We start from the raw sequence: 25,505 nt of genomic DNA, 5'->3' as shown, positions 1-25,505 counted from the left end.
AAACCATAGCGTGTGTTAAATTTATAGACCATGTCCAATCCATAGCGTGTTAAATCTACAGACCTGTGTTCAATCCACAGACCATGCCCAACCCATAGCATGTGTTAAATCCACAGACCATACCCAAACCATAGCGTTTGTTAAATCCACAGACCATGCCCAACCCATAGCGTGTGTTAAATCAACAGACCATACCCAAACCATAGCGTTTGTTAAATCCACAGACCATGCCCAACCCATAGCGTTTGTTAAATCCACAGACCATGCCCAACCCACAGCGTGAGTTAAATCCACAGACCATACCCAAACCATAGCGTGTGTTAAATCCACAGACCATGTCCAATCCATAGCGTGTGTTAAATCCACCGACCTGTGTTCAATCCGCCGACCATGCCCAACCCATAGCGTGTGTTAAATCCACAGACCATACCCAACCCATAGCGTGTGTTAAATCCACAGACCATACCCAACCCACAGCGTGTGTTAAATCCACAGACCATACCCAACCCATAGCGTGTGTAAAAATCCACAGACCATGGTTAACCCATGCAGTGTGTTCAATCCACAGACCATGGTTAACCCATGCAGTGTGTTCAATCCACAGACCATGCACAACCCTTAGCGTGTGTTAAATCCACAGACCATGCCCAACCCATAGCGTGTGTTAAATCCACAGTCCATGTCCAATCCATTGCGTGTGTTAAATCCACAGACCTGTGTTCAATCCACCGACCATGATCAACCCATAGCGTGTGTTAAATCCACAGACCATGTCCAATCCATAGCGTGTGTTAAATCTACAGACCTGTGTTCAATCCACAGACAATGCCCAACCCATAGCGTGTGTTAAATCCACAGACCATGTCCAATCCATAGCGTGTGTTAAATCTACAGACCTGTGTTAAATCCACAGACCATACCCAAACCATAGCGTGTGTTAAATTTATAGACCATGTCCAATCCATAGCGTGTTAAATCTACAGACCTGTGTTCAATCCACAGACCATGCCCAACCCATAGCATGTGTTAAATCCACAGACCATACCCAATCCATAGCGTTTGTTAAATCCACAGACCATGCCCAACCCATAGCGTTTGTTAAATCTACAGACCATGCCCAACCCACAGCGTGTGTTAAATCCACAGACCATACCCAAACCATAGCGTGTGTTAAATCCACAGACCATGTCCAATCCATAGCGTGTGTTAAATCCACCGACCTGTGTTCAATCCGCCGACCATGCCCAACCCATAGCGTGTGTGAAATCCACAGACCATACCCAACCCATAGCGTGTGTTAAATCCACAGACCATACCCAACCCACAGCGTGTGTTAAATCCACAGACCATACCCAACCCATAGCGTGTGTAAAAATCCACAGACCATACCCAACCCATAGCGTGTGTTAAATCCACAGACAATACCCAACCCATAGCGTGTGTTAAATCCAGTAAGCGGGGATGCATGCAGGCTTGAGAGCAACTCGTAAACAATGTCATTTTTTTCCTCCCTTAAAGCACTTCTATTCAATGGTTTCTCTAGAGTTTTTACAGTGATAAATACTAAAGCCGTGAATGTTCACCGTTTGCAGACTTCATGAAGGGAGTGGTGGACTCCGAGGACCTTCCCCTCAACATCTCGCGTGAGATGCTGCAGCAGGGCAAAATCCTCAAGGTGATCCGCAAGAACATCGTCAAGAAGTCCATGGAGCTGTTCGCGGAGCTCGCCGAGGACAAAGATAACTACAAGAAGTTCTATGAGCAGTTCTCCAAAAACATCAAGGTGGATGCTCTCACCATTTGCCGAATTTCTGCAGCGGTGTGGATTTAAATATTTTGCGATTCGTGCTTTTCCAGTCGTTCAGTTCGTCAGGGGGAAATCTGACCCTGTCGCTCTGCCTTTTATCGTTATTCCCCACAGCTGGGAATCCACGAGGACTCTCAGAACCGGAAGAAGCTGGCGGAGCTGCTCCGCTACCATACGTCCATGTCGGGCGAGGACATGTGCTCGCTGAAGGACTACGTGTCTCGAATGAAAGAAAACCAGAAGCACATCTACTACATCACCGGTGCGGGCAGACACGCACGTGCCAACAGCACCACACGCGCCACGACACCACACTCCATGGCACCACACACGCACTGCTGCACGACACACGCTGCTCTTCACACAGCCTGCTAGCACTTCCTGGCTAAGAACGTTGCCCAAGTATTGAATTTAAGTGTAGACTGTACAAGTAATCTAATTGTGAAGCTTTGCAGACTGTTAATCGTCCCTCGGTCTATAAATAGCATTCCACTTTGTGGTTGTTAACAGTGGTTCTCCTTTAGATTAGTCTTCGCCAAAGGAATTTGGAATGGGACTGTAAACGGGAGATGAGCATCGTCGCGATGCTCATTTGAGCGGGAATTTGCCAAACCGTTAGACGAGGCCGTGGTGCCGGAAGGCTAATTTGTGAACCGCGATTTAGCTCGCAGGCGAGTCAAAAGCGCAAGTGGCCAACTCTGCGTTTGTGGAGCGCGTGCGCAAGCGTGGCCTGGAGGTGGTGTACATGGTGGAGCCCATCGATGAGTACTGCGTGCAGCAGCTGAAGGAGTTTGACGGGAAGACCCTCGTCTCCGTCACCAAGGAGGGCATGGAGCTTCCGGAAGATGAGGAAGAGAAAAAGAGACAGGAGGAGGCCAAGGCCAAGTTTGAGAATCTCTGCAAGGTGGTCAAGGAGATCCTGGAGAAGAAGGTGGAGAAGGTGAGCACTCGGCAGGACTTGTGATGTGAACCTGTCTGGGGTGGGGAGCCACCCCCAAACTGAAACTAAATTATTTTTAGCTTACCAGGCAAGGCCCACTGAGCTATACAGCTCTTAGAAGCGATCTGGCCACAAATGATAGCCCAATGAAGTGGCTTATCATGTGGAAATTTCTAGGAGCTATATACTCTCGATGCATGTTTCTAAATGTGGAGAGAACAACCGGAGGTACTGGAGAAAAATCCATGTGACCACGGGGAGAACATGCAAACTCCAAATATCCAGGTGTCAGGACTGGGATCGAACCCACGACCTGTATACCAGGCGAGGTAGTTAACATCTCAACACTGCGGCACCCAGTTCCTACCTCGCTGTGCTTGTTATAATTCAATGTAGAGTAGGTTTATGGTTGATGCAGCACTCCATCCAGTCACTTATTCAACGATGGTCAGTCCCCTCATCAATCTTCATGTTTACATTGACGACCCCCCTCAACCCCCCCCAACCAACCCCTCCCCTCAACTCCCGCTAACCTATTCTCAGCTCTTTCAGACAGCAAACATTAATTTTTCGTCTTCCCCCTCCTCTTTTCAGAACATAGATGGACTTGTCCTTCTAAATAAACTGCCAAATCACTGCCCGTGATGCTAACGGTTTTTTGTTTTTTTTTAAAAGAAATAAAACACCCGTTTAGAAATAAATAAATACCGACACTTCTTTCAAATGTTTCTTGCCATTGCTTTTCACACCTGATGATGACCGTTTGTGTTATGGTCGAAACGTCGTGAGAATTTTTATTGTTTTGTATATATTTTATTATTTTATTGTTTCCCTTCAACGTGACTTTACCGAAAGAGCTAAGAATATGAATTACTGCAGTCACGAAAGCTTTAAATAAAAATTCCCCCTTACCTCTCCACGCAACGCCTCTCACCACCCCCCTCAAACCCCCCCAACCAACCCCTCCCCTCACCACCCCCCTAAAACCCCCCAACCAACCCCTCCCCTCACCAAACCCCTCACCAAACCCCTCCCCTCACCAAACCCCTCAAACCCCCCTAACCAACCCCTCCCCTCACCAAACCCCTCCCCTCACCAAACCCCTCCCCTCACCAAACCCCTCCCCTCACCAAACCCCTCCCTCACCAAACCCCTCCCCTCACCAAACCCCTCAAACCCCCATAACCAACCCCTCCCCTCACCAAACCCCTCCCCTCACCAAACCCCTCCCTCACCAAACCCCTCCCCTCACCAAACCCCCCTAACCAACCCCTCCCCTCACCAAACCCCTCCCTCACCAAAACCCTCCCCTCACCAAACCCCTCACCAAACCCCTCCCTCACCAAACCCCTCACCAAACCCCTCCCCTCACCTAAGCCGCGCCCCTTCTTCCCGTCGTGCCCTTTTCCGGTGGGTAGGCCACGTGACGCCGTTTTGAACTGTTCAGTTTATTAACTGGGAGACGACTAACGGGCCAGCGGAGCCGGGCGAGCGAGGGGAGTGAGAAGAAGAGGAAGAAGAGGAGGAGGAAGGAGAGGAGGAGAGAGGAGGAGGAAGGAGAGGAGAGTGGCGGCGGCGGCGGCGATGTCGGCGCGGCGCTGCGAGGTGACGGTGCGCGGCGCCGTGAGCCAGCGGAGCCTTGGCGCCCTGGTCTGGGAGATCTTCGCTCACGCCCTGTACCAGCGCGGCCAGCTGCCGCTTCCCTACCCGCAGCTGCTGCACTTCCACAGCCACCTGGTGAGGGGAGTGGTGAGGTGGGGGTGGAGTGTTCAGGGGTGGAGTGTTCAGGGGCGGAGTGTGCAGGGTGGAGTGTGCAGGGTGGAGTGTTCAGGGGTGGAGCGTTCAGGGGTGGAGTGTTCAGGGTGGAGTGTTCAGGGGTGGAGTGTGCAGGGTGGAGTGTTCAGGGGTGGAGTCTGCAGGGGTGGAGTGTTCAGGGGTGGAGTGTTCAGGGGTGGAGTGTTCAGGGGTGGAGTCTGCAGGGGTGGAGTCTGCAGGTGGAGTGTGCAGGGTGGAGTGTTCAGGGGTGGAGTGTGCAGGGGTGGGGTGTTCAGGGGTGGAGTGTTCAGGGGTGGAGTGTTCAGCGGTGGAGTGTTCAGGGTGGAGTGTTCAGGGGTGGAGTGTGCAGGGTGGAGTGTTCAGGGGTGGAGTCTGCAGGGGTGGAGTGTTCAGGGGTGGAGTGTTCAGGGGTGGAGTCTGCAGGTGGAGTGTGCAGGGTGGAGTGTTCAGGGGTGGAGTGTGCAGGGGTGGGGTGTTCAGGGGTGGAGTGTTCAGGGGTGGAGTGTTCAGGGGTGGAGTGTTCAGGGGTGGAGTGTGCAGGGTGGAGTGTTCAGGGGTGGAGTTTTCAGGAGTGGAGTGTTCAGGGGTGGAGTGTTCAGGGGTGGAATGTGCAGGGTGGAGTGTTCAGGGGTGGAGTGTTCAGGGGTGGAGTGTGCAGGGGTGGAGTGTTCAGGGGTGGAGTGTGCAGGGGTGGAGTGTTCAGGGGTGGAGTGTGCAGGGGTGGAGTGTTCAGGGGTGGAATGTTCAGGGGTGGAGTGTGCAGGGTGGAGTGTTCAGGGGTGGAGTGTGCAGGGTGGAGTGTTCAGGGGTGGAGTCTGCAGGGTGGAGTGTTCAGGGGTGGAGTCTGCAGGGTGGAGTGTTCAGGGGTGGAGTCTGCAGGGGTGGAGTCTGCAGGGGTGGAGTGTTCAGGGGTGGAGTGTTCAGGGGTGGAGTGTGCAGGGTGGAGTGTTCAGGGGTGGAGTCTGCAGGGTGGAGTGTTCAGGGGTGGAGTCTGCAGGGGTGGAGTCTGCAGGGGTGGAGTGTTCAGGGGTGGAGTGTTCAGGGGTGGAGTGTGCAGGGTGGCGTGTTCAGGGGTGGAGTGTTCAGGGGTGGAGTGTGCAGGGGTGGAGTGTTCAGGGGTGGAGTGTGCAGGGGTGGCGTGTTCAGGGGTGGAGTGTGCAGGGGTGGAGTGTTCAGGGGTGGAGTGTGCAGGGGTGGCGTGTTCAGGGGTGGAGTGTGCAGGGGTGGAGTGTGCAGGGGTGGAGTGTGCAGGGGTGTAGGCTTTGAGGGTTCAGCAATTTGGGTTTCGGTGTGTGGGCGCAAGGTCACCGATTGGTTTAGACCTGACCCCGGGTCGTGTGTGGAGGCGGAGCGGCTGTGGACGCGAAGGGTGGACACGAGCGGGCGACATTCGACATGAAATTAAGGTTTTAATAATTTCGGTGATGTTTAAACAGTAATAGAAATCTCCATATATATAAAAGGCAAAGTTGTGATTGTGTGTCTGTTCGAAATGTTTAGCGTACTTCCCGACATGCAACAAACTGGAAATTTGCCATGTGGGTACTTTCCAGACTGTACACTATGCAAAAATTATAAAAATACACTTTCTTATTTTTGGGAGGGGGGTTGGGGAGCTCAATGCATTTATTTTTTGCACGGCAAGTGAGCTGTGATTTCAGTTCTGTCACGTGACCCGCGCATGTGGAAGCGTAACGCATTGTAGTGTAGTGGTTAGCGCGCCGCGCTACAAACCCGGCGACCCGAGTTCGATTCCCGCTCACGGCCACCACGATTATTTGAACCGGTCCTGGGCCTCCCCTAGGTCGACTCAAACGAGTAACTGGTGTGGTGTGTGAACATCGCCACTGGGGAGACAAAGACGGCCGGGCGTCCCGGGCGAAGCCAGGTAGTCAAGCTAGTGAGATTATAAAAAGCAAAGATACATTTTATCATTATGGCCGGTGTCCTTCACGTGTTAGATGACGCTGTACCCATGGAGTACAGTCGCTGAACTACAGCATCTCTTAAGGACTCGTAAATGGGGCGATGGTGGCGAGGTGGCAGTTAAATGTTGGATGTGGTGATAGTCGATGTTGCTGCTGATGTTAAATGTGATGGTGGAGGTGAATGTGATGATGGATAATATGTGCCGGATATAGTGGTGGTGATAGTATGGTGTGACAGGTGACTGTTGCGATGTTTGTGGTAGAGGCCGACCGAAAACGAAACCAGACTGAAAGTTAAAAATTTACTTTCGGCCGAAACCAAAACTATGCCGAAAGAGGCCATTTGCCAACTTTCGGCGCCCAAACCGAATTTCGGTCGGCCTCTAGTTTGTGGTGACGGTGATGGTAGAGGTGGATATATTGACGTGGGACACAACGTAATAATGCTGGACGTGATGTTTATAATATCTGCAATTGCATCTCAGGGCAGCAGTTCTGTTGGTGGCTGAAGACCGTGGCTTTCGTCCTGGTGTGAACGCCTCCCTCCCCTCTTCCCTGCAGGCAGAGGTGCCCCCCAGGTTAAGGCAAGAAGCACGCATGCTGACGGCCCTGCACGAGCTGAGCGGCCACCTGGAGACGCTCTTCTCCCTGTCGCACGTGCCCCGGGTCCTCATCCTGCTAGGGCCGAGCCCCATGTCGCCGCTTGAGCTCTACGAGCTGGACTTCCACGAGCTGGCGCTGGGAGGCAGCGGTGATTCACTGTGCCACGCTCGCTACAGCCGCCACGTGTTTCACTCACTCTTCGTGCAGAATGTGTTTGGCGAGCCGCGCGCTCTGCCTGTCACCTCGGCCACACTGCTGCTGTGGGCGCACAGGGACTGCGGCGTCGACTGGTTCAAGCCCAAGCTCAACTACAAGCCGCCCAACCGCGGGAGGAGGGTCGTCGTCGCGTTTAGCAACAGCCTGGAGGAGCCGCTGGGCACGGCCCTCGGCCAGCCATGCGAGGACGACTGCGTGTGGTTCCAGGCCCCTGTGGCCATCAAGGGCGTCCTGGACAGTGGGTCAGGCCAGGGTTAGAGGGGCTGATGGATGGGACCAGCTAGGCCAAAATTCTAGGGATGCTGCAAATTTTAATATTACTTATTTCAATATTATATCTGAATCTCCTTCCTTATGGTCAATCAAGGCCAACTATTAAAAATTCTGCCGTAAACGTATTCATCCATTAAATTGCCTAGTCTCACGTTTATATTTGGGGCAGTGCGAATTCACGCGCTACGTGGTTTTAATTTCGGAGCCGCAGTTGCACACAGGAGAGTCTCTGATTCGCAACTTGTGCAACTCGCGTGCTTCGTGTGGGTCCGGGTATGTGCTGCCCCGTTGTTCCCATGGCAGTTGGAAGCCAGGGAAGTCGAGCTGGAATATAGTGCTTGCAAGGGTGTCCAGGGTATGGGGACACTTTAGTACATTGTACGATTCAAGGTCTGCAATAACACAATTTTTTTTGTTCCTGGGTAGTGAGTGTTATTTCCTAATTGCTTATGCCTCAAAAGTACAGAAAATGGCTATTATTCCCCACAAACTTTGCTTTTGTGACCAGGAGAATGATATTTAGAAATTATCCTATTTTCCAGAACATTCCAGATAGATTCAGTGCTGAGTAAACTTGTAGTAACTTCTAGAACATTCTGGAACTTTCCAGTAATATAAATAGTAGTATAAATACAGGGGCCTTAAGCCCACCAGTTCAGTTTAGTTCCAGCTGCCTAAGTGGATACATATCTGCATTTTTCTGAGATGGCATCAAGAGGCTGCAAGCATCCGGCAGACGCATTTTGCCATATCTGCGGCCAATTTATCAAGACAAGAGCGAAAAAGTACTCTGTGGAAGCATTACATATACATACACAGATACTCAGCTATTGTGAAAGCCTGGTGGGCCGTTTGCCCATTTCTCCACTAACAAAATTATAAGAGGCTTGCAGAAGTCTAAAGAGTTAAGAAATTGGGGAGTAAATATTTGATATAAAAGGTTCCCGAAAATTGTCGACCCCCCCCCTCAAAAGCAAAGTATGTGCTTTGGTAACAAAGTTTGTGTGGAATAATAGCCATTTTCTCTACTTTATAGGCATAAGCAATTACGAAATAACACTATCCATTTCCAAAATAACATCACATTGTGATAATCTATACTGATTATGGTTTTTAAAATGTTATTTCCTGATTATTTTGTGAGATAAACTTTGTCATAAAAGTTGTCAATTTGTAGCCGTTACCCACAACATTGGTGCTTTGCAAAATGTCATGCAGAGTAATTGAACAGTGCTGGTTTTCATGATAATGTTAATAGTTCATTTATTTAATAGTTTTTGTTTTCCTTTTACCGAAAGCATATACATGGTGAATGTTATATGTTGAAAAGTTTTAATGTTTGCAAGACTCATAGGCTAATGCTGGATGAACTGCAGTGGAAAGAGTTTACCGGTCTTTATTGGCACTGGAAGCCATCAAGGGTATAAAGACTGTCAAGGCAGCAGGCATTCGGACATCTGCACTGAACAGTTAAAGAATGTTGCACTAAAAACAAGGGATTGGCTCTTGAGAATGTTAAATTTCTGTGCTCATACCCAAGACACGGAAGACTTGTCACGTTTCCAAAGCCAGGAAAAGACCCATCTGACCCTAAGAGCGTCTGACCAATGGCCTTGTTCTGCTACCTCTTCAAACTTTTTGAGAGACTTATCTTGAAGCAGCAATCACCTATACTGGAGGAACAACTCTTTCCAGAACAATCTGATTTCCAGCCGCGCAAGTCCTGCACTGGCCAAGTGCTAAACCTCACCCAGTACATAAGAGACGGTTTCAAGAACAACCAAATTACTGGTGTCGCCTTGGTCAACCTATCAGCAGCATATGCCACTTGTTAACCAGATAATTCTCCTTTCAAAGATCTACAGCCTGACAAAGTACCACCACCGAGTCGGAATAATTCTGTCACTGATTGAATTATTGGAGCAAAATGCAGTGGAATGGACTACCACAAGGAAGTGTTCTGATACCCCTCAAGATCTACACAAAGATCAAACTTTCTACCCACATACAGCTTCATCTATGCCGATAACCTGATAATTGCAACGCAAGCAGGAGACTTCGCCAAAATTGAGCACACCCTGACACCAACCAGCTCCGGCAAAACCCAAGCAAGACAGGTCGGTCATAACGGTGATGTAAAAAAAACGTAAAAGGTCACCGAGAATGACATTCCCCTGACTCGCAGCACCAACTTCATCTACCTTGGAGTGACCCTGGACCGCACACACTCCTTCAAGACCCACGTGTTGTACATGATAGTATACCGTGTGAGGCTATGCAAGGGATAGGTGCCAAATTTGTGGAAGGTGAATAAATGTTTTGACACTGAATCATCTAGAATCCCCCTACAAATCAAACGCATTGTTGAGGAAATGCTGTTAGCAAGCACCTATTACGGGGTTCGCGGCGAAACCAGGGGGTGGTGGAGCCAGCACCATGCTCGGCCACCTTTGTCTCCCCAGTGCTGATGTGTTCGCATCGTGCGGGGTGCTCATTAACTTTTGCAGTGAATGAGTATTTTACTGAATACTTTCAAGTAAGCTCTTATACAGTACGAATTGGAAACGGCAATAACGAATCTCGACGTTTCAGCTACTTTGCCTGCAAGAAATTACGAGAGAACATAAAACATGCAAAATCAACGTATGTTAAATCCACAGACCATGCTCAATCCCTGGTGTGTGTTAAATCCACAGACCATGCCCAACCCATAGCGTGTGTTAAATCCACAGACCATGCCCAACCCATAGCGTGTGTTAAATCCACAGACCATACTCAATCCCTGGTGTGTGTTAAATCCACAGACCTGTGTTAAATCCACAGACCATGCCCAACCCATAGCATGTGTTAAACTCACAGACCATGCCCAACCCATAGCGTGTGTTAAATCCACAGACCATGCCCAACCCATAGCGTGTGTTAAATCCACAGACCATACTCAATCCCTGGTGTGTGTTAAATTTTAGTATTTGGGTGCTACAAATTTCCACATACACTGCTTCGTTGAGCTATCAGTTATGTCCAGATGGCTTTTGAAAAAGAGCTATATAACTCAGCAGGCCTTACCTGGTAGAATAAAACATAGTTTTAAATCGTGTTTTTACAGTCGCTGCTAAACCCAAACATATTACATCTACAGACCATACCCACCCTACAGCCTGTGTTCAAACCACAGACCATGCTCAACCGATGAAGTGTGTTCAATCCACAGACCATGGTTAACCCATGCAGTGTGTTCAATCCACAGACCATGCACAACCCTTAGCGTGTGTTAAATCCACAGACCATGCCCAACCCATGGCGTGTGTTAAATCCACAGACCATGTCCAATCCATTGCGTGTGTTAAATCCACAGACCTGTGTTCAATCCACCGACCATGATCAACCCATATCGTGTGTTAAATCCATAGACCATGTCCAATCCATAGCGTGTGTTAAATCTACAGACCTGTGTTCAATCCACAGACCATGCCCAACCCATAGCGTGTGTTAAATCCACAGACCATGTCCAATCCATTGCGTGTGTGAAATCCACAGACCTGTGTTCAATCCACCGACCATGATCAACCCATATCGTGTGTTAAATCCATAGACCATGTCCAATCCATAGCGTGTGTTAAATCTACAGACCTGTGTTCAATCCACAGACCATGCCCAACCCATAGCGTGTGTTAAATCCACAGACCATGTCCAATCCATAGCGTGTGTTAAATCTACAGACCTGTGTTAAATCCACAGACCATACCCAAACCATAGCGTGTGTTAAATTTATAGACCATGTCCAATCCATAGCGTGTTAAATCTACAGACCTGTGTTCAATCCACAGACCATGCCCAACCCATAGCATGTGTTAAATCCACAGACCATACCCAAACCATAGCGTTTGTTAAATCCACAGACAATGCCCAACCCATAGCGTGTGTTAAATCAACAGACCATACCCAAACCATAGCGTTTGTTAAATCCACAGACCATGCCCAACCCATAGCGTTTGTTAAATCCACAGACCATGCCCAACCCACAGCGTGTGTTAAATCCACAGACCATACCCAAACCATAGCGTGTGTTAAATCCACAGACCATGTCCAATCCATAGCGTGTGTTAAATCCACCGACCTGTGTTCAATCCGCCGACCATGCCCAACCCATAGCGTGTGTTAAATCCACAGACCATACCCAACCCATAGCGTGTGTTAAATCCACAGACCATACCCAACCCACAGCGTGTGTTAAATCCACAGACCATACCCAACCCATAGCGTGTGTAAAAATCCACAGACCATACCCAACCCATAGCGTGTGTTAAATCCACAGACCATGCCCAACCCATAACGTGTGTTAAATTCACAGACCATGCCCAACCCATAGCGTGTGTTAAATCCACCGACCATGCCCAACCCATAGCGTGTGTTAAATCTACAGACCATACTCAATCCCTGGTCTGTGTTAAATTTTAGTATTTGGGTGCTATAAATTTCCACATACACCGCTTCGTTGAGCTATCAGTTATGTCCAGATGGCTTTTGAAAAAGCTATATAACTCAGCAGGCCTTACCTGGTAGAATAAAACATAGTTTTAAATCGTGTTTTTACAGTCGCTGCTAAACCCAAAGCATATTACATCTACAGACCATACCCACCCTACAGCCTGTGTTCACACCACAGACCATGCTCAACCCATGAAGTGTGTTCAATCCACAGACCATGGTTAACCCATGCAGTGTGTTCAATCCACAGACCATGCACAACCCTTAGCGTGTGTTAAATCCACAGACCATGCCTAACCCATAGCGTGTGTTAAATCCACAGACCATGTCCAATCCATTGCGTGTGTTAAATCCACAGACCTGTGTTCAATCCACCGACCATGATCAACCCATAGCGTGCTTTAAATCCACAGACCATGTCCAATCCATAGCGTGTGTTAAATCTACAGAACTGTGTTCAATCCACAGACCATGCCCAACCCATAGCGTGTGTTAAAACCACAGACCATGTCCAATCCATAGCGTGTGTTAAATCTACAGACCTGTGTTAAATCCACAGACCATACCCAAACCATAGCGTGTGTTAAATTTATAGACCATGTCCAATCCATAGCGTGTTAAATCTACAGACCTGTGTTCAATCCACAGACCATGCCCAACCCATAGCATGTGTTAAATCCACAGACCATACCCAAACCATAGCGTTTGTTAAATCCACAGACCATGCCCAACCCATAGCGTGTGTTAAATCCACAGACCATACCCAAACCATAGCGTTTGTTAAATCCACAGACCATGCCCAACCCATAGCGTGTGTTAAATCAACAGACCATACCCAAACCATAGCGTTTGTTAAATCCACAGACCATGCCCAACCCATAGCGTTTGTTAAATCCACAGACCATGCCCAACCCACAGCGTGTGTTAAATCCACAGACCATACCCAAACCATAGCGTGTGTTAAATCCACAGACCATGTCCAATCCATAGCGTGTGTTAAATCCACCGACCTGTGTTCAATCCGCCGACCATGCCCAACCCATAGCGTGTGTTAAATCTACAGACCATACCCAACCCATAGCGTGTGTTAAATCCACAGACCATACCCAACCCACAGCGTGTGTTAAATCCACAGACCATACCCAACCCATAGCGTGTGTAAAAATCCACAGACCATACCCAACCCATAGCGTGTGTTAAATCCACAGACCATGCCCAACCCATAACGTGTGTTAAATTCACAGACCATGCCCAACCCATAGCCTGTGTTAAATCCACAGACCATGCCCAACCCATAGCATGTGTTAAATCCACAGACCATACTCAATCCCTGGTGTGAGTTAAATTTTAGTATTTGGGTGCAATAAATTTCCACATACACCGCTTCGTTGAGCTATCAGTTATGTCCAGATGGCTTTTGAAAAAGCGCTATATAACTCAGCAGGCCTTACCTGGTAGAATAAAACATAGTTTTAAATCGTGTTTTTACAGTCGCTGCTAAACCCAAAGCATATTACATCTACAGACCATACCCACCCTACAGCCTGTGTTCAAACCACAGACCATGCTCAACCCATGAAGTGTGTTCAATCCACAGACCATGGTTAACCCATGCAGTGTGTTCAATCCACAGACCATGCACAACCCTTAGCGTGTGTTAAATCCACAGACCATGCCCAACCCATAGCGTGTGTTAAATCCACAGACCATGTCCAATCCATTGCGTGTGTTAAATCCACAGACCTGTGTTCAATCCACCGACCATGATCAACCCATAGCGTGTGTTAAATCCACAGACCATGTCCAATCCATAGCGTGTGTTAAATCTACAGACCTGTGTTCAATCCACAGACCATGCCCAACCCATAGCGTGTGTTAAATCCACAGACCATGTCCAATCCATAGCGTGTGTTAAATCTACAGACCTGTGTTAAATCCACAGACCATACCCAAACCATAGCGTGTGTTAAATTTATAGACCATGTCCAATCCATAGCGTGTCAAATCTACAGACCTGTGTTCAATCCACAAACCATGCCCAACCCATAGCATGTGTTAAATCCACAGACCATACCCAAACCATAGCGTTTGTTAAATCCACAGACCATGCCCAACCCATAGCGTGTGTTAAATCCACAGACCATACCCAAACCATAGCGTTTGTTAAATCCACAGACCATGCCCAACCCATAGCGTGTGTTAAATCAACAGACCATACCCAAACCATAGCGTTTGTTAAATCCACAGACCATGTCCAATCCATAGCGTGTGTTAAATCCACCGACCTGTGTTCAATCCGCCGACCATGCCCAACCCATAGCGTGTGTTAAATCCACAGACCATATCCAACCCATAGCGTGTGTTTAATCCACAGACCATACCCAACCCACAGCGTGTGTTAAATCCACAGACCATACCCAACCCATAGCGTGTGTAAAAATCCACAGACCATACCCAACCCATAGCGTGTGTTAAATCCACAGACCATGCCCAACCCATAACGTGTGTTAAATTCACAGACCATGCCCAACCCATAGCGTGTGTTAAATCCACAGACCATGCCCAACCCATAGCGTGTGTTAAATCCACAGACCATACTCAATCCCTGGTGTGTGTTAAATTTTAGTATTTGGGTGCTATAAATTTCCACATACACCGCTTCGTTGAGCTATCAGTTATGTCCAGATGGCTTTTGAAAAAGCTATATAACTCAGCAGGCCTTACCTGGTAGAATAAAACATAGTTTTAAATCGTGTTTTTACAGTCGCTGCTAAACCCAAAGCATATTACATCTACAGACCATACCCACCCTACAGCCTGTGTTCACACCACAGACCATGCTCAACCCATGAAGTGTGTTCAATCCACAGACCATGGTTAACCCATGCAGTGTGTTCAATCCACAGACCATGCACAACCCTTAGCGTGTGTTAAATCCACAGACCATGCCTAACCCATAGCGTGTGTTAAATCCACAGACCATGTCCAATCCATTGCGTGTGTTAAATCCACAGACCTGTGTTCAATCCACCGACCATGATCAACCCATAGCGTGCTTTAAATCCACAGACCATGTCCAATCCATAGCGTGTGTTAAATCTACAGAACTGTGTTCAATCCACAGACCATGCCCAACCCATAGCGTGTGTTAAAACCACAGACCATGTCCAATCCATAGCGTGTGTTAAATCTACAGACCTGTGTTAAATCCACAGACCATACCCAAACCATAGCGTGTGTTAAATTTATAGACCATGTCCAATCCATAGCGTGTTAAATCTACAGACCTGTGTTCAATCCACAGACCATGCCCAACCCATAGCATGTGTTAAATCCACAGACCATACCCAAACCATAGCGTTTGTTAAATCCACAGACCATGCCCAACCCATAGCGTGTGTTAAATCCACAGACCATACCCAAACCATAGCGTTTGTTAAATCCACAGACCATGCCCAACCCATAGCGTGTGTTAAATCAACAGACCATACCCAAACCATAGCGTTTGTTAAATCCACAGACCATGCCCAACCCATAGCGTTTGTTAAATCCACAGACCATGCCCAACCCACAGCGTGTGTTAAATCCACAGACCATACCCAAACCATAGCGTGTGTTAAATCCACAGACCATGTCCAATCCATAGCGTGTGTTAAATCCACCGACCTGTGTTCAATCCGCCGACCATGCCCAACCCATAGCGTGTGTTAAATCCACAGACCATACCCAACCCATAGCGTGTGTTAAATCCACAGACCATACCCAACCCACAGCGTGTGTTAAATCCACAGACCATACCCAACCCATAGCGTGTGTAAAAATCCACAGACCATACCCAACCCATAGCGTGTGTTAAATCCACAGACCATGCCCAACCCATAACGTGTGTTAAATTCACAGACCATGCCCAACCCATAGCCTGTGTTAAATCCACAGACCATGCCCAACCCATAGCATGTGTTAAATCCACAGACCATACTCAATCCCTGGTGTGAGTTAAATTTTAGTATTTGGGTGCAATAAATTTCCACATACACCGCTTCGTTGAGCTATCAGTTATGTCCAGATGGCTTTTGAAAAAGCGCTATATAACTCAGCAGGCCTTACCTGGTAGAATAAAACATAGTTTTAAATCGTGTTTTTACAGTCGCTGCTAAACCCAAAGCATATTACATCTACAGACCATACCCACCCTACAGCCTGTGTTCAAACCACAGACCATGCTCAACCCATGAAGTGTGTTCAATCCACAGACCATGGTTAACCCATGCAGTGTGTTCAATCCACAGACCATGCACAACCCTTAGCGTGTGTTAAATCCACAGACCATGCCCAACCCATAGCGTGTGTTAAATCCACAGACCATGTCCAATCCATAGCGTGTGTTAAATCTACAGACCTGTGTTCAATCCACAGACCATGCCCAACCCATAGCGTGTGTTAAATCCACAGACCATGTCCAATCCATAGCGTGTGTTAAATCTACAGACCTGTGTTAAATCCACAGACCATACCCAAACCATAGCGTGTGTTAAATTTATAGACCATGTCCAATCCATAGCGTGTTAAATCTACAGACCTGTGTTCAATCCACAGACCATGCCCAACCCATAGCATGTGTTAAATCCACAGACCATACCCAAACCATAGCGTTTGTTAAATCCACAGACCATGCCCAACCCATAGCATGTGTTAAATCCACAGACCATACCCAAACCATAGCGTTTGTTAAATCCACAGACCATGCCCAACCCATAGCGTGTGTTAAATCAACAGACCATACCCAAACCATAGCGTTTGTTAAATCCACAGACCATGTCCAATCCATAGCGTGTGTTAAATCCACCGACCTGTGTTCAATCCGCCGACCATGCCCATCCCATAGCGTGTGTTAAATCCACAGACCATATCCAACCCATAGCGTGTGTTTAATCCACAGACCATACCCAACCCACAGCGTGTGTTAAATCCACAGACCATACCCAACCCATAGCGTGTGTAAAAATCCACAGACCATACCCAACCCATAGCGTGTGTTAAATCCACAGACCATGCCCAACCCATAACGTGTGTTAAATTCACAGACCATGCCCAACCCATAGCGTGTGTTAAATCCACAGACCATGCCCAACCCATAGCGTGTGTTAAATCCACAGACCATACTCAATCCCTGGTGTGTGTTAAATTTTAGTATTTGGGTGCTATAAATTTCCACATACACCGCTTCGTTGAGCTATCAGTTATGTCCAGATGGCTTTTGAAAAAGAGCTATATAACTCAGCAGGCCTTACCTGGTAGAATAAAACAGTTTTAAATCGTGTTTTTACAATCGCTGCTAAACCCAAAGCATATTACATCTACAGACCATACCCACCCTACAGCCTGTGTTCAAACCACAGACCATGCTCAACCCATGAAGTGTGTTCAATCCACAGACCATGGTTAACCCATGCAGTGTGTTCAATCCACAGACCATGCACAACCCTTAGCGTGTGTTAAATCCACAGACCATGCCCAACCCATAGCGTGTGTTAAATCCACAGACCATGTCCAATCCATTGCGTGTGTTAAATCCACAGACCTGTGTTCAATCCACCGACCATGATCAACCCATAGCGTGTGTTAAATCCACAGACCATACCCAAACCATAGCGTTTGTTAAATCCACAGACCATGCCCAACCCATAGCGTGTGTTAAATCAACAGACCATACCCAAACCATAGCGTTTGTTAAATCCACAGACCATGCCCAACCCATAGCGTTTGTTAAATCCACAGACCATGCCCAACCCACAGCGTGTGTTAAATCCACAGACCATACCCAAACCATAGCGTGTGTTAAATCCACAGACCATGCCCAACCCATAGCGTGTGTTAAATCCACAGACCATGCCCAACCCATAGCGTGTGTTAAATCCACAGACCATACCCAACCCATAGCGTGTGTTAAATCCACAGACCATACCCAACCCACAGCGTGTGTTAAATCCACAGGCCATACCCAACCCATAGCGTGTGTAAAAATCCACAGACCATACCCAACCCATAGCGTGTGTTAAATCCACAGACCATGCCCAACCCATAACGTGTGTTAAATTCACAGACCATGCCCAACCCATAGCGTGTGTTAAATCCACCGACCATGCCCAACCCATAGCGTGTGTTAAATCAACAGACCATACTCAATCCCTGGTGTGTGTTAAATTTTAGTATTTGGGTGCTATAAATTTCCACATACACCGCTTCGTTGAGCTATCAGTTATGTCCAGATGGCTTTTGAAAAAGAGCTATATAACTCAGCAGGCCTTACCTGGTAGAATAAAACATAGTTTTAAATCGTGTTTTTACAGTCGCTGCTAAACCCATAGCATATTACATCTACAGACCATACCCACCCTACAGCCTGTGTTCAAACCACAGACCATGCTCAACCCATAAAGTGTGTTCAATCCACAGACCATGGTTAACCCATGCAGTGTGTTCAATCCACAGACCATGCACAACCCTTAGCGTGTGTTAAATCCACAGACCATGCCCAACCCATAGCGTGTGTTAAATCCACAGACCATGTCCAATCCATTGCGTGTGTTAAATCCACAGACCTGTGTTCAATCCACCGACCATGATCAACCCATAGCGTGTGTTAAATCCACAGACCATGTCCAATCCATAGCGTGTGTTAAATCTACAGACCTGTGTTCAATCCACAGACCATGCCCAACCCATAGCGTGTGTTAAATCCACAGACCATGTCCAATCCATAGCGTGTGTTAAATCTACAGACCTGTGTTAAATCCACAGACCATACCCAAACCATAGCGTGTGTTAAATTTATAGACCATGTCCAATCCATAACGTGTTAAATCTACAGACCTGTGTTCAATCCACAGACCATGCCCAACCCATAGCATGTGTTAAATCCACAGACCATACCCAAACCATAGCGTTTGTTAAATCCACACACCATGCCCAACCCATAGCGTGTGTTAAATCCACAGACCATACCCAAACCATAGCGTTTGTTAAATCCACAGACCATGCCCAACCCATAGCGTTTGTTAAATCCACAGACCATGCCCAAACCACAGCGTGTGTTAAATCCACAGACCATACCCAAACCATAGCGTGTGTTAAATCCACAGACCATGCCCAACCCATAGCGTGTGTTAAATCCACAGACCATACCCAACCCATAGCGTGTGTTAAATCCACAGACCATAACCAACCCACAGCGTGTGTTAAATCCACAGGCCATACCCAACCCATAGCGTGTGTAAAAATCCACAGACCATACCCCACCCATAGCGTGTGTTAAATCCACAGACCATACCCAAACCATAGCGTGTGTTAAATTTATAGACCATGTCCAATCCATAACGTGTTAAATCTACAGACCTGTGTTCAATCCACAGACCAGGCCCAACCCATAGCATGTGTTAAATCCACAGACCATACCCAAACCATAGCGTTTGTTAAATCCACAGACCATGCCCAACCCATAGCGTGTGTTAAATCCACAGACCATTCCCAAACCATAGCGTTTGTTAAATCCACAGACCATGCCCAACCCATAGCGTGTGTTAAACCAACAGACCATACCCAAACCATAGCGTTTGTTAAATCCACAGACCATGCCCAACCCATAGCGTTTGTTAAATCCACAGACCATGCCCAACCCACAGCGTGTGTTAAATCCACAGACCATACCCAAACCATAGCGTGTGTTAAATCCACAGACCATACCCAACCCATAGCGTGTGTTAAATCCACAGACCATAACCAACCCACAGCGTGTGTTAAATCCACAGGCCATACCCAACCCATAGCGTGTGTAAAAATCCACAGACCATACCCAACCCATAGCGTGTGTTAAATCCACAGACCATGCCCAACCCATAACGTGTGTTAAATTCACAGACCATGCCCAACCCATAGCGTGTGTTAAATCCACCGACCATGCCCAACCCATAGCGTGTGTTAAATCTACAGACCATACTCAATCCCTGGTGTGTGTTAAATTTTAGTATTTGGGTGCTATAAATTTCCACATACACCGCTTCGTTGAGCTATCAGTTATGTCCAGATGGCTTTTGAAAAAGAGCTATATAACTCAGCAGGCCTTACCTGGTAGAATAAAACATAGTTTTAAATCGTGTTTTTACAGTCGCTGCTAAACCCATAGCATATTACATCTACAGACCATACCCACCCTACAGCCTGTGTTCAAACCACAGACCATGCTCAACCCATAAAGTGTGTTCAATCCACAGACCATGGTTAACCCATGCAGTGTGTTCAATCCACAGACCATGCACAACCCTTAGCGTGTGTTAAATCCACAGACCATGCCCAACCCAAAGCGTGTGTTAAATCTACAGACCATGTCCAATCCATTGCTTGTGTTAAATCCACAGACCTGTGTTCAATCCACTGACCATGATCAACCCATAGCGTGTGTTAAATCCACAGACCATGTCCAATCCATAGCGTGTGTTAAATCTACAGACCTGTGTTCAATCCACAGACCATGCCCAACCCATAGCGTGTGTTAAATCCACAGACCATGTCCAATCCATAGCGTGTGTTAAATCTACAGACCTGTGTTAAATCCACAGACCACACCCAAACCATAGCGTGTGTTAAATTTATAGACCATGTCCAATCCATAGCGTGTTAAATCTACAGACCTGTGTTCAATCCACAGACCATGCCCAACCCATAGCATGTGTTAAATCCACAGACCATACTCAATCCCTGGTGTGTGTTAAATTTTAGTATTTGGGTGCTATAAATTTCCACATACACCGCTTCGTTGAACCATCAGTTATGTCCAGATAGCTTTTGAAAAAGAGCTATATAACTCAGCAGGCCTTACCTGGTAGAATAAAACATAGTTTTAAATCGTGTTTTTACAGTCGCTGCTAAACCCAAACATATTACATCTACAGACCATACCCACCCTACAGCCTGTGTTCAAACCACAGACCATGGTTAACCCATGCAGTGTGTTCAATCCACAGACCATGCACAACCCTTAGCGTGTGTTAAATCCACAGACCATGCCCAACCCATAGCGTGTGTTAAATCCACAGACCATGTCCAATCCATTGCGTGTGTTAAATCCACAGACCTGTGTTCAATCCACCGACCATGATCAACCCATATCGTGTGTTAAATCCATAGACCATGTCCAATCCATAGCGTGTGTTAAATCTACAGACCTGTGTTCAATCCACAGACCATGCCCAACCCATAGCGTGTGTTAAATCCACAGACCATGTCCAATCCATTGCGTGTGTTAAATCCACAGACCTGTGTTCAATCCACCGACCATGATCAACCCATATCGTGTGTTAAATCCATAGACCATGTCCAATCCATAGCGTGTGTTAAATCTACAGACCTGTGTTCAATCCACAGACCATGCCCAACCCATAGCGTGTGTTAAATCCACAGACCATGTCCAATCCATAGCGTGTGTTAAATCTACAGACCTGTGTTAAATCCACAGACCATACCCAAACCATAGCGTGTGTTAAATTTATAGACCATGTCCAATCCATAGCGTGTTAAATCTACAGACCTGTGTTCAATCCACAGACCATGCCCAACCCATAGCATGTGTTAAATCCACAGACCATACCCAAACCATAGCGTTTGTTAAATCCACAGACCATGCCCAACCCATAGCGTGTGTTAAATCAACAGACCATACCCAAACCATAGCGTTTGTTAAATCCACAGACCATGCCCAACCCATAGCGTTTGTTAAATCCACAGACCATGCCCAACCCACAGCGTGAGTTAAATCCACAGACCATACCCAAACCATAGCGTGTGTTAAATCCACAGACCATGTCCAATCCATAGCGTGTGTTAAATCCACCGACCTGTGTTCAATCCGCCGACCATGCCCAACCCATAGCGTGTGTTAAATCCACAGACCATACCCAACCCATAGCGTGTGTTAAATCCACAGACCATACCCAACCCACAGCGTGTGTTAAATCCACAGACCATACCCAACCCATAGCGTGTGTAAAAATCCACAGACCATGGTTAACCCATGCAGTGTGTTCAATCCACAGACCATGGTTAACCCATGCAGTGTGTTCAATCCACAGACCATGCACAACCCTTAGCGTGTGTTAAATCCACAGACCATGCCCAACCCATAGCGTGTGTTAAATCCACAGTCCATGTCCAATCCATTGCGTGTGTTAAATCCACAGACCTGTGTTCAATCCACCGACCATGATCAACCCATAGCGTGTGTTAAATCCACAGACCATGTCCAATCCATAGCGTGTGTTAAATCTACAGACCTGTGTTCAATCCACAGACAATGCCCAACCCATAGCGTGTGTTAAATCCACAGACCATGTCCAATCCATAGCGTGTGTTAAATCTACAGACCTGTGTTAAATCCACAGACCATACCCAAACCATAGCGTGTGTTAAATTTATAGACCATGTCCAATCCATAGCGTGTTAAATCTACAGACCTGTGTTCAATCCACAGACCATGCCCAACCCATAGCATGTGTTAAATCCACAGACCATACCCAATCCATAGCGTTTGTTAAATCCACAGACCATGCCCAACCCATAGCGTTTGTTAAATCTACAGACCATGCCCAACCCACAGCGTGTGTTAAATCCACAGACCATACCCAAACCATAGCGTGTGTTAAATCCACAGACCATGTCCAATCCATAGCGTGTGTTAAATCCACCGACCTGTGTTCAATCCGCCGACCATGCCCAACCCATAGCGTGTGTGAAATCCACAGACCATACCCAACCCATAGCGTGTGTTAAATCCACAGACCATACCCAACCCACAGCGTGTGTTAAATCCACAGACCATACCCAACCCATAGCGTGTGTAAAAATCCACAGACCATACCCAACCCATAGCGTGTGTTAAATCCACAGACAATACCCAACCCATAGCGTGTGTTAAATCCAGTAAGCGGGGATGCATGCAGGCTTGAGAGCAACTCGTAAACAATGTCATTTTTTTCCTCCCTTAAAGCACTTCTATTCAATGGTTTCTCTAGAGTTTTTACAGTGATAAATACTAAAGCCGTGAATGTTCACCGTTTGCAGACTTCATGAAGGGAGTGGTGGACTCCGAGGACCTTCCCCTCAACATCTCGCGTGAGATGCTGCAGCAGGGCAAAATCCTCAAGGTGATCCGCAAGAACATCGTCAAGAAGTCCATGGAGCTGTTCGCGGAGCTCGCCGAGGACAAAGATAACTACAAGAAGTTCTATGAGCAGTTCTCCAAAAACATCAAGGTGGATGCTCTCACCATTTGCCGAATTTCTGCAGCGGTGTGGATTTAAATATTTTGCGATTCGTGCTTTTCCAGTCGTTCAGTTCGTCAGGGGGAAATCTGACCCTGTCGCTCTGCCTTTTATCGTTATTCCCCACAGCTGGGAATCCACGAGGACTCTCAGAACCGGAAGAAGCTGGCGGAGCTGCTCCGCTACCATACGTCCATGTCGGGCGAGGACATGTGCTCGCTGAAGGACTACGTGTCTCGAATGAAAGAAAACCAGAAGCACATCTACTACATCACCGGTGCGGGCAGACACGCACGTGCCAACAGCACCACACGCGCCACGACACCACACTCCATGCCACCACACACGCACTGCTGCACGACACACGCTGCTCTTCACACAGCCTGCTAGCACTTCCTGGCTAAGAACGTTGCCCAAGTATTGAATTTAAGTGTAGACTGTACAAGTAATCTAATTGTGAAGCTTTGCAGACTGTTAATCGTCCCTCGGTCTATAAATAGCATTCCACTTTGTGGTTGTTAACAGTGGTTCTCCTTTAGATTAGTCTTCGCCAAAGGAATTTGGAATGGGACTGTAAACGGGAGATGAGCATCGTCGCGATGCTCATTTGAGCGGGAATTTGCCAAACCGTTAGACGAGGCCGTGGTGCCGGAAGGCTAATTTGTGAACCGCGATTTAGCTCGCAGGCGAGTCAAAAGCGCAAGTGGCCAACTCTGCGTTTGTGGAGCGCGTGCGCAAGCGTGGCCTGGAGGTGGTGTACATGGTGGAGCCCATCGATGAGTACTGCGTGCAGCAGCTGAAGGAGTTTGACGGGAAGACCCTCGTCTCCGTCACCAAGGAGGGCATGGAGCTTCCGGAAGATGAGGAAGAGAAAAAGAGACAGGAGGAGGCCAAGGCCAAGTTTGAGAATCTCTGCAAGGTGGTCAAGGAGATCCTGGAGAAGAAGGTGGAGAAGGTGAGCACTCGGCAGGACTTGTGATGTGAACCTGTCTGGGGTGGGGAGCCACCCCCAAACTGAAACTAAATTATTTTTAGCTTACCAGGCAAGGCCCACTGAGCTATACAGCTCTTAGAAGCGATCTGGCCACAAATGATAGCCCAATGAAGTGGCTTATCATGTGGAAATTTCTAGGAGCTATATACTCTCGATGCATGTTTCTAAATGTGGAGAGAACAACCGGAGGTACTGGAGAAAAATCCATGTGACCACGGGGAGAACATGCAAACTCCAAATATCCAGGTGTCAGGACTGGGATCGAACCCACGACCTGTATACCAGGCGAGGTAGTTAACATCTCAACACTGCGGCACCCAGTTCCTACCTCGCTGTGCTTGTTATAATTCAATGTAGAGTAGGTTTATGGTTGATGCAGCACTCCATCCAGTCACTTATTCAACGATGGTCAGTCCCCTCATCAATCTTCATGTTTACATTGACGACCCCCCTCAACCCCCCCCAACCAACCCCTCCCCTCAACTCCCGCTAACCTATTCTCAGCTCTTTCAGACAGCAAACATTAATTTTTCGTCTTCCCCCTCCTCTTTTCAGAACATAGATGGACTTGTCCTTCTAAATAAACTGCCAAATCACTGCCCGTGATGCTAACGGTTTTTTGGTTTTTTTTAAAAGAAATAAAACACCCGTTTAGAAATAAATAAATACCGACACTTCTTTCAAATGTTTCTTGCCATTGCTTTTCACACCTGATGATGACCGTTTGTGTTATGGTCGAAACGTCGTGAGAATTTTTATTGTTTTGTATATATTTTATTATTTTATTGTTTCCCTTCAACGTGACTTTACCGAAAGAGCTAAGAATATGAATTACTGCAGTCACGAAAGCTTTAAATAAAAATTCCCCCTTACCTCTCCACGCAACGCCTCTCACCACCCCCCTCAAACCCCCCCAACCAACCCCTCCCCTCACCACCCCCCTAAAACCCCCCAACCAACCCCTCCCCTCACCAAACCCCTCACCAAACCCCTCCCCTCACCAAACCCCTCAAACCCCCCTAACCAACCCCTCCCCTCACCAAACCCCTCCCCTCACCAAACCCCTCCCCTCACCAAACCCCTCAAACCCCCATAACCAACCCCTCCCCTCACCAAACCCCTCCCCTCACCAAACCCCTCCCTCACCAAACCCCTCCCCTCACCAAAC

At 47.5% G+C, this 25,505-nt stretch overlaps 3 protein-coding genes across 3 annotated transcripts; all 3 read left to right on the top strand.

Moving 5' to 3' along the window:
- The first annotated feature begins 1,582 nt into the window (after nt 1-1,582).
- LOC142920259 (heat shock protein HSP 90-alpha-like) lies at nt 1,583-3,127 on the top strand. The gene is made up of 3 exons (XM_076062769.1): nt 1,583-1,783; nt 1,922-2,069; nt 2,479-3,127. The coding sequence occupies exons 1-3, from the start codon at nt 1,598-1,600 to the stop codon at nt 2,769-2,771; spliced, it is 627 nt and encodes a 208-aa protein (XP_075918884.1). The 5' UTR covers nt 1,583-1,597; the 3' UTR covers nt 2,772-3,127.
- A 984-nt stretch (nt 3,128-4,111) lies between these two features.
- On the top strand, nt 4,112-9,873 carry LOC142920258 (MAD2L1-binding protein-like). Its single transcript, XM_076062768.1, has 2 exons — nt 4,112-4,484; nt 7,013-9,873. The coding sequence occupies exons 1-2, from the start codon at nt 4,332-4,334 to the stop codon at nt 7,526-7,528; spliced, it is 669 nt and encodes a 222-aa protein (XP_075918883.1). The 5' UTR covers nt 4,112-4,331; the 3' UTR covers nt 7,529-9,873.
- Nucleotides 9,874-23,116: 13,243 nt separating this feature from the next.
- On the top strand, nt 23,117-24,678 carry LOC142920257 (heat shock protein HSP 90-alpha-like). The gene is made up of 3 exons (XM_076062767.1): nt 23,117-23,334; nt 23,473-23,620; nt 24,030-24,678. Exons 1-3 carry the CDS (start codon nt 23,149-23,151, stop codon nt 24,320-24,322), a joined length of 627 nt encoding a protein of 208 aa, XP_075918882.1. The 5' UTR covers nt 23,117-23,148; the 3' UTR covers nt 24,323-24,678.
- Nucleotides 24,679-25,505: the final 827 nt, after the last annotated feature.

This window comes from Petromyzon marinus, unplaced genomic scaffold, assembly GCF_048934315.1.
Source record: "Petromyzon marinus isolate PM22_M1 ecotype Great Lakes invasive population unplaced genomic scaffold, UKy_Petmar_22M1.pri1.0 PM_G_Scaffold_70, whole genome shotgun sequence".
NCBI lineage: Eukaryota > Metazoa > Chordata > Hyperoartia > Petromyzontiformes > Petromyzontidae > Petromyzon > Petromyzon marinus.
The sequence above is the reverse complement of the archived record's forward strand: the minus strand, read 5'-3'. Positions and strand labels throughout refer to the sequence as shown.

Coding starts and splice junctions, on each gene's coding strand:
- LOC142920259 (XM_076062769.1), top strand. CDS start 1,598: ATGAAGGGAGTGGTGGACTCCGAGGACCTTCCCCTCAACATCTCGCGT. Junction 1,784..1,921: donor AGTTCTCCAAAAACATCAAG/GTGGATGCTCTC, acceptor TATTCCCCACAG/CTGGGAATCCACGAGGACTC. Junction 2,070..2,478: donor GCACATCTACTACATCACCG/GTGCGGGCAGAC, acceptor TTTAGCTCGCAG/GCGAGTCAAAAGCGCAAGTG.
- LOC142920258 (XM_076062768.1), top strand. CDS start 4,332: ATGTCGGCGCGGCGCTGCGAGGTGACGGTGCGCGGCGCCGTGAGCCAG. Junction 4,485..7,012: donor TGCACTTCCACAGCCACCTG/GTGAGGGGAGTG, acceptor TCTTCCCTGCAG/GCAGAGGTGCCCCCCAGGTT.
- LOC142920257 (XM_076062767.1), top strand. CDS start 23,149: ATGAAGGGAGTGGTGGACTCCGAGGACCTTCCCCTCAACATCTCGCGT. Junction 23,335..23,472: donor AGTTCTCCAAAAACATCAAG/GTGGATGCTCTC, acceptor TATTCCCCACAG/CTGGGAATCCACGAGGACTC. Junction 23,621..24,029: donor GCACATCTACTACATCACCG/GTGCGGGCAGAC, acceptor TTTAGCTCGCAG/GCGAGTCAAAAGCGCAAGTG.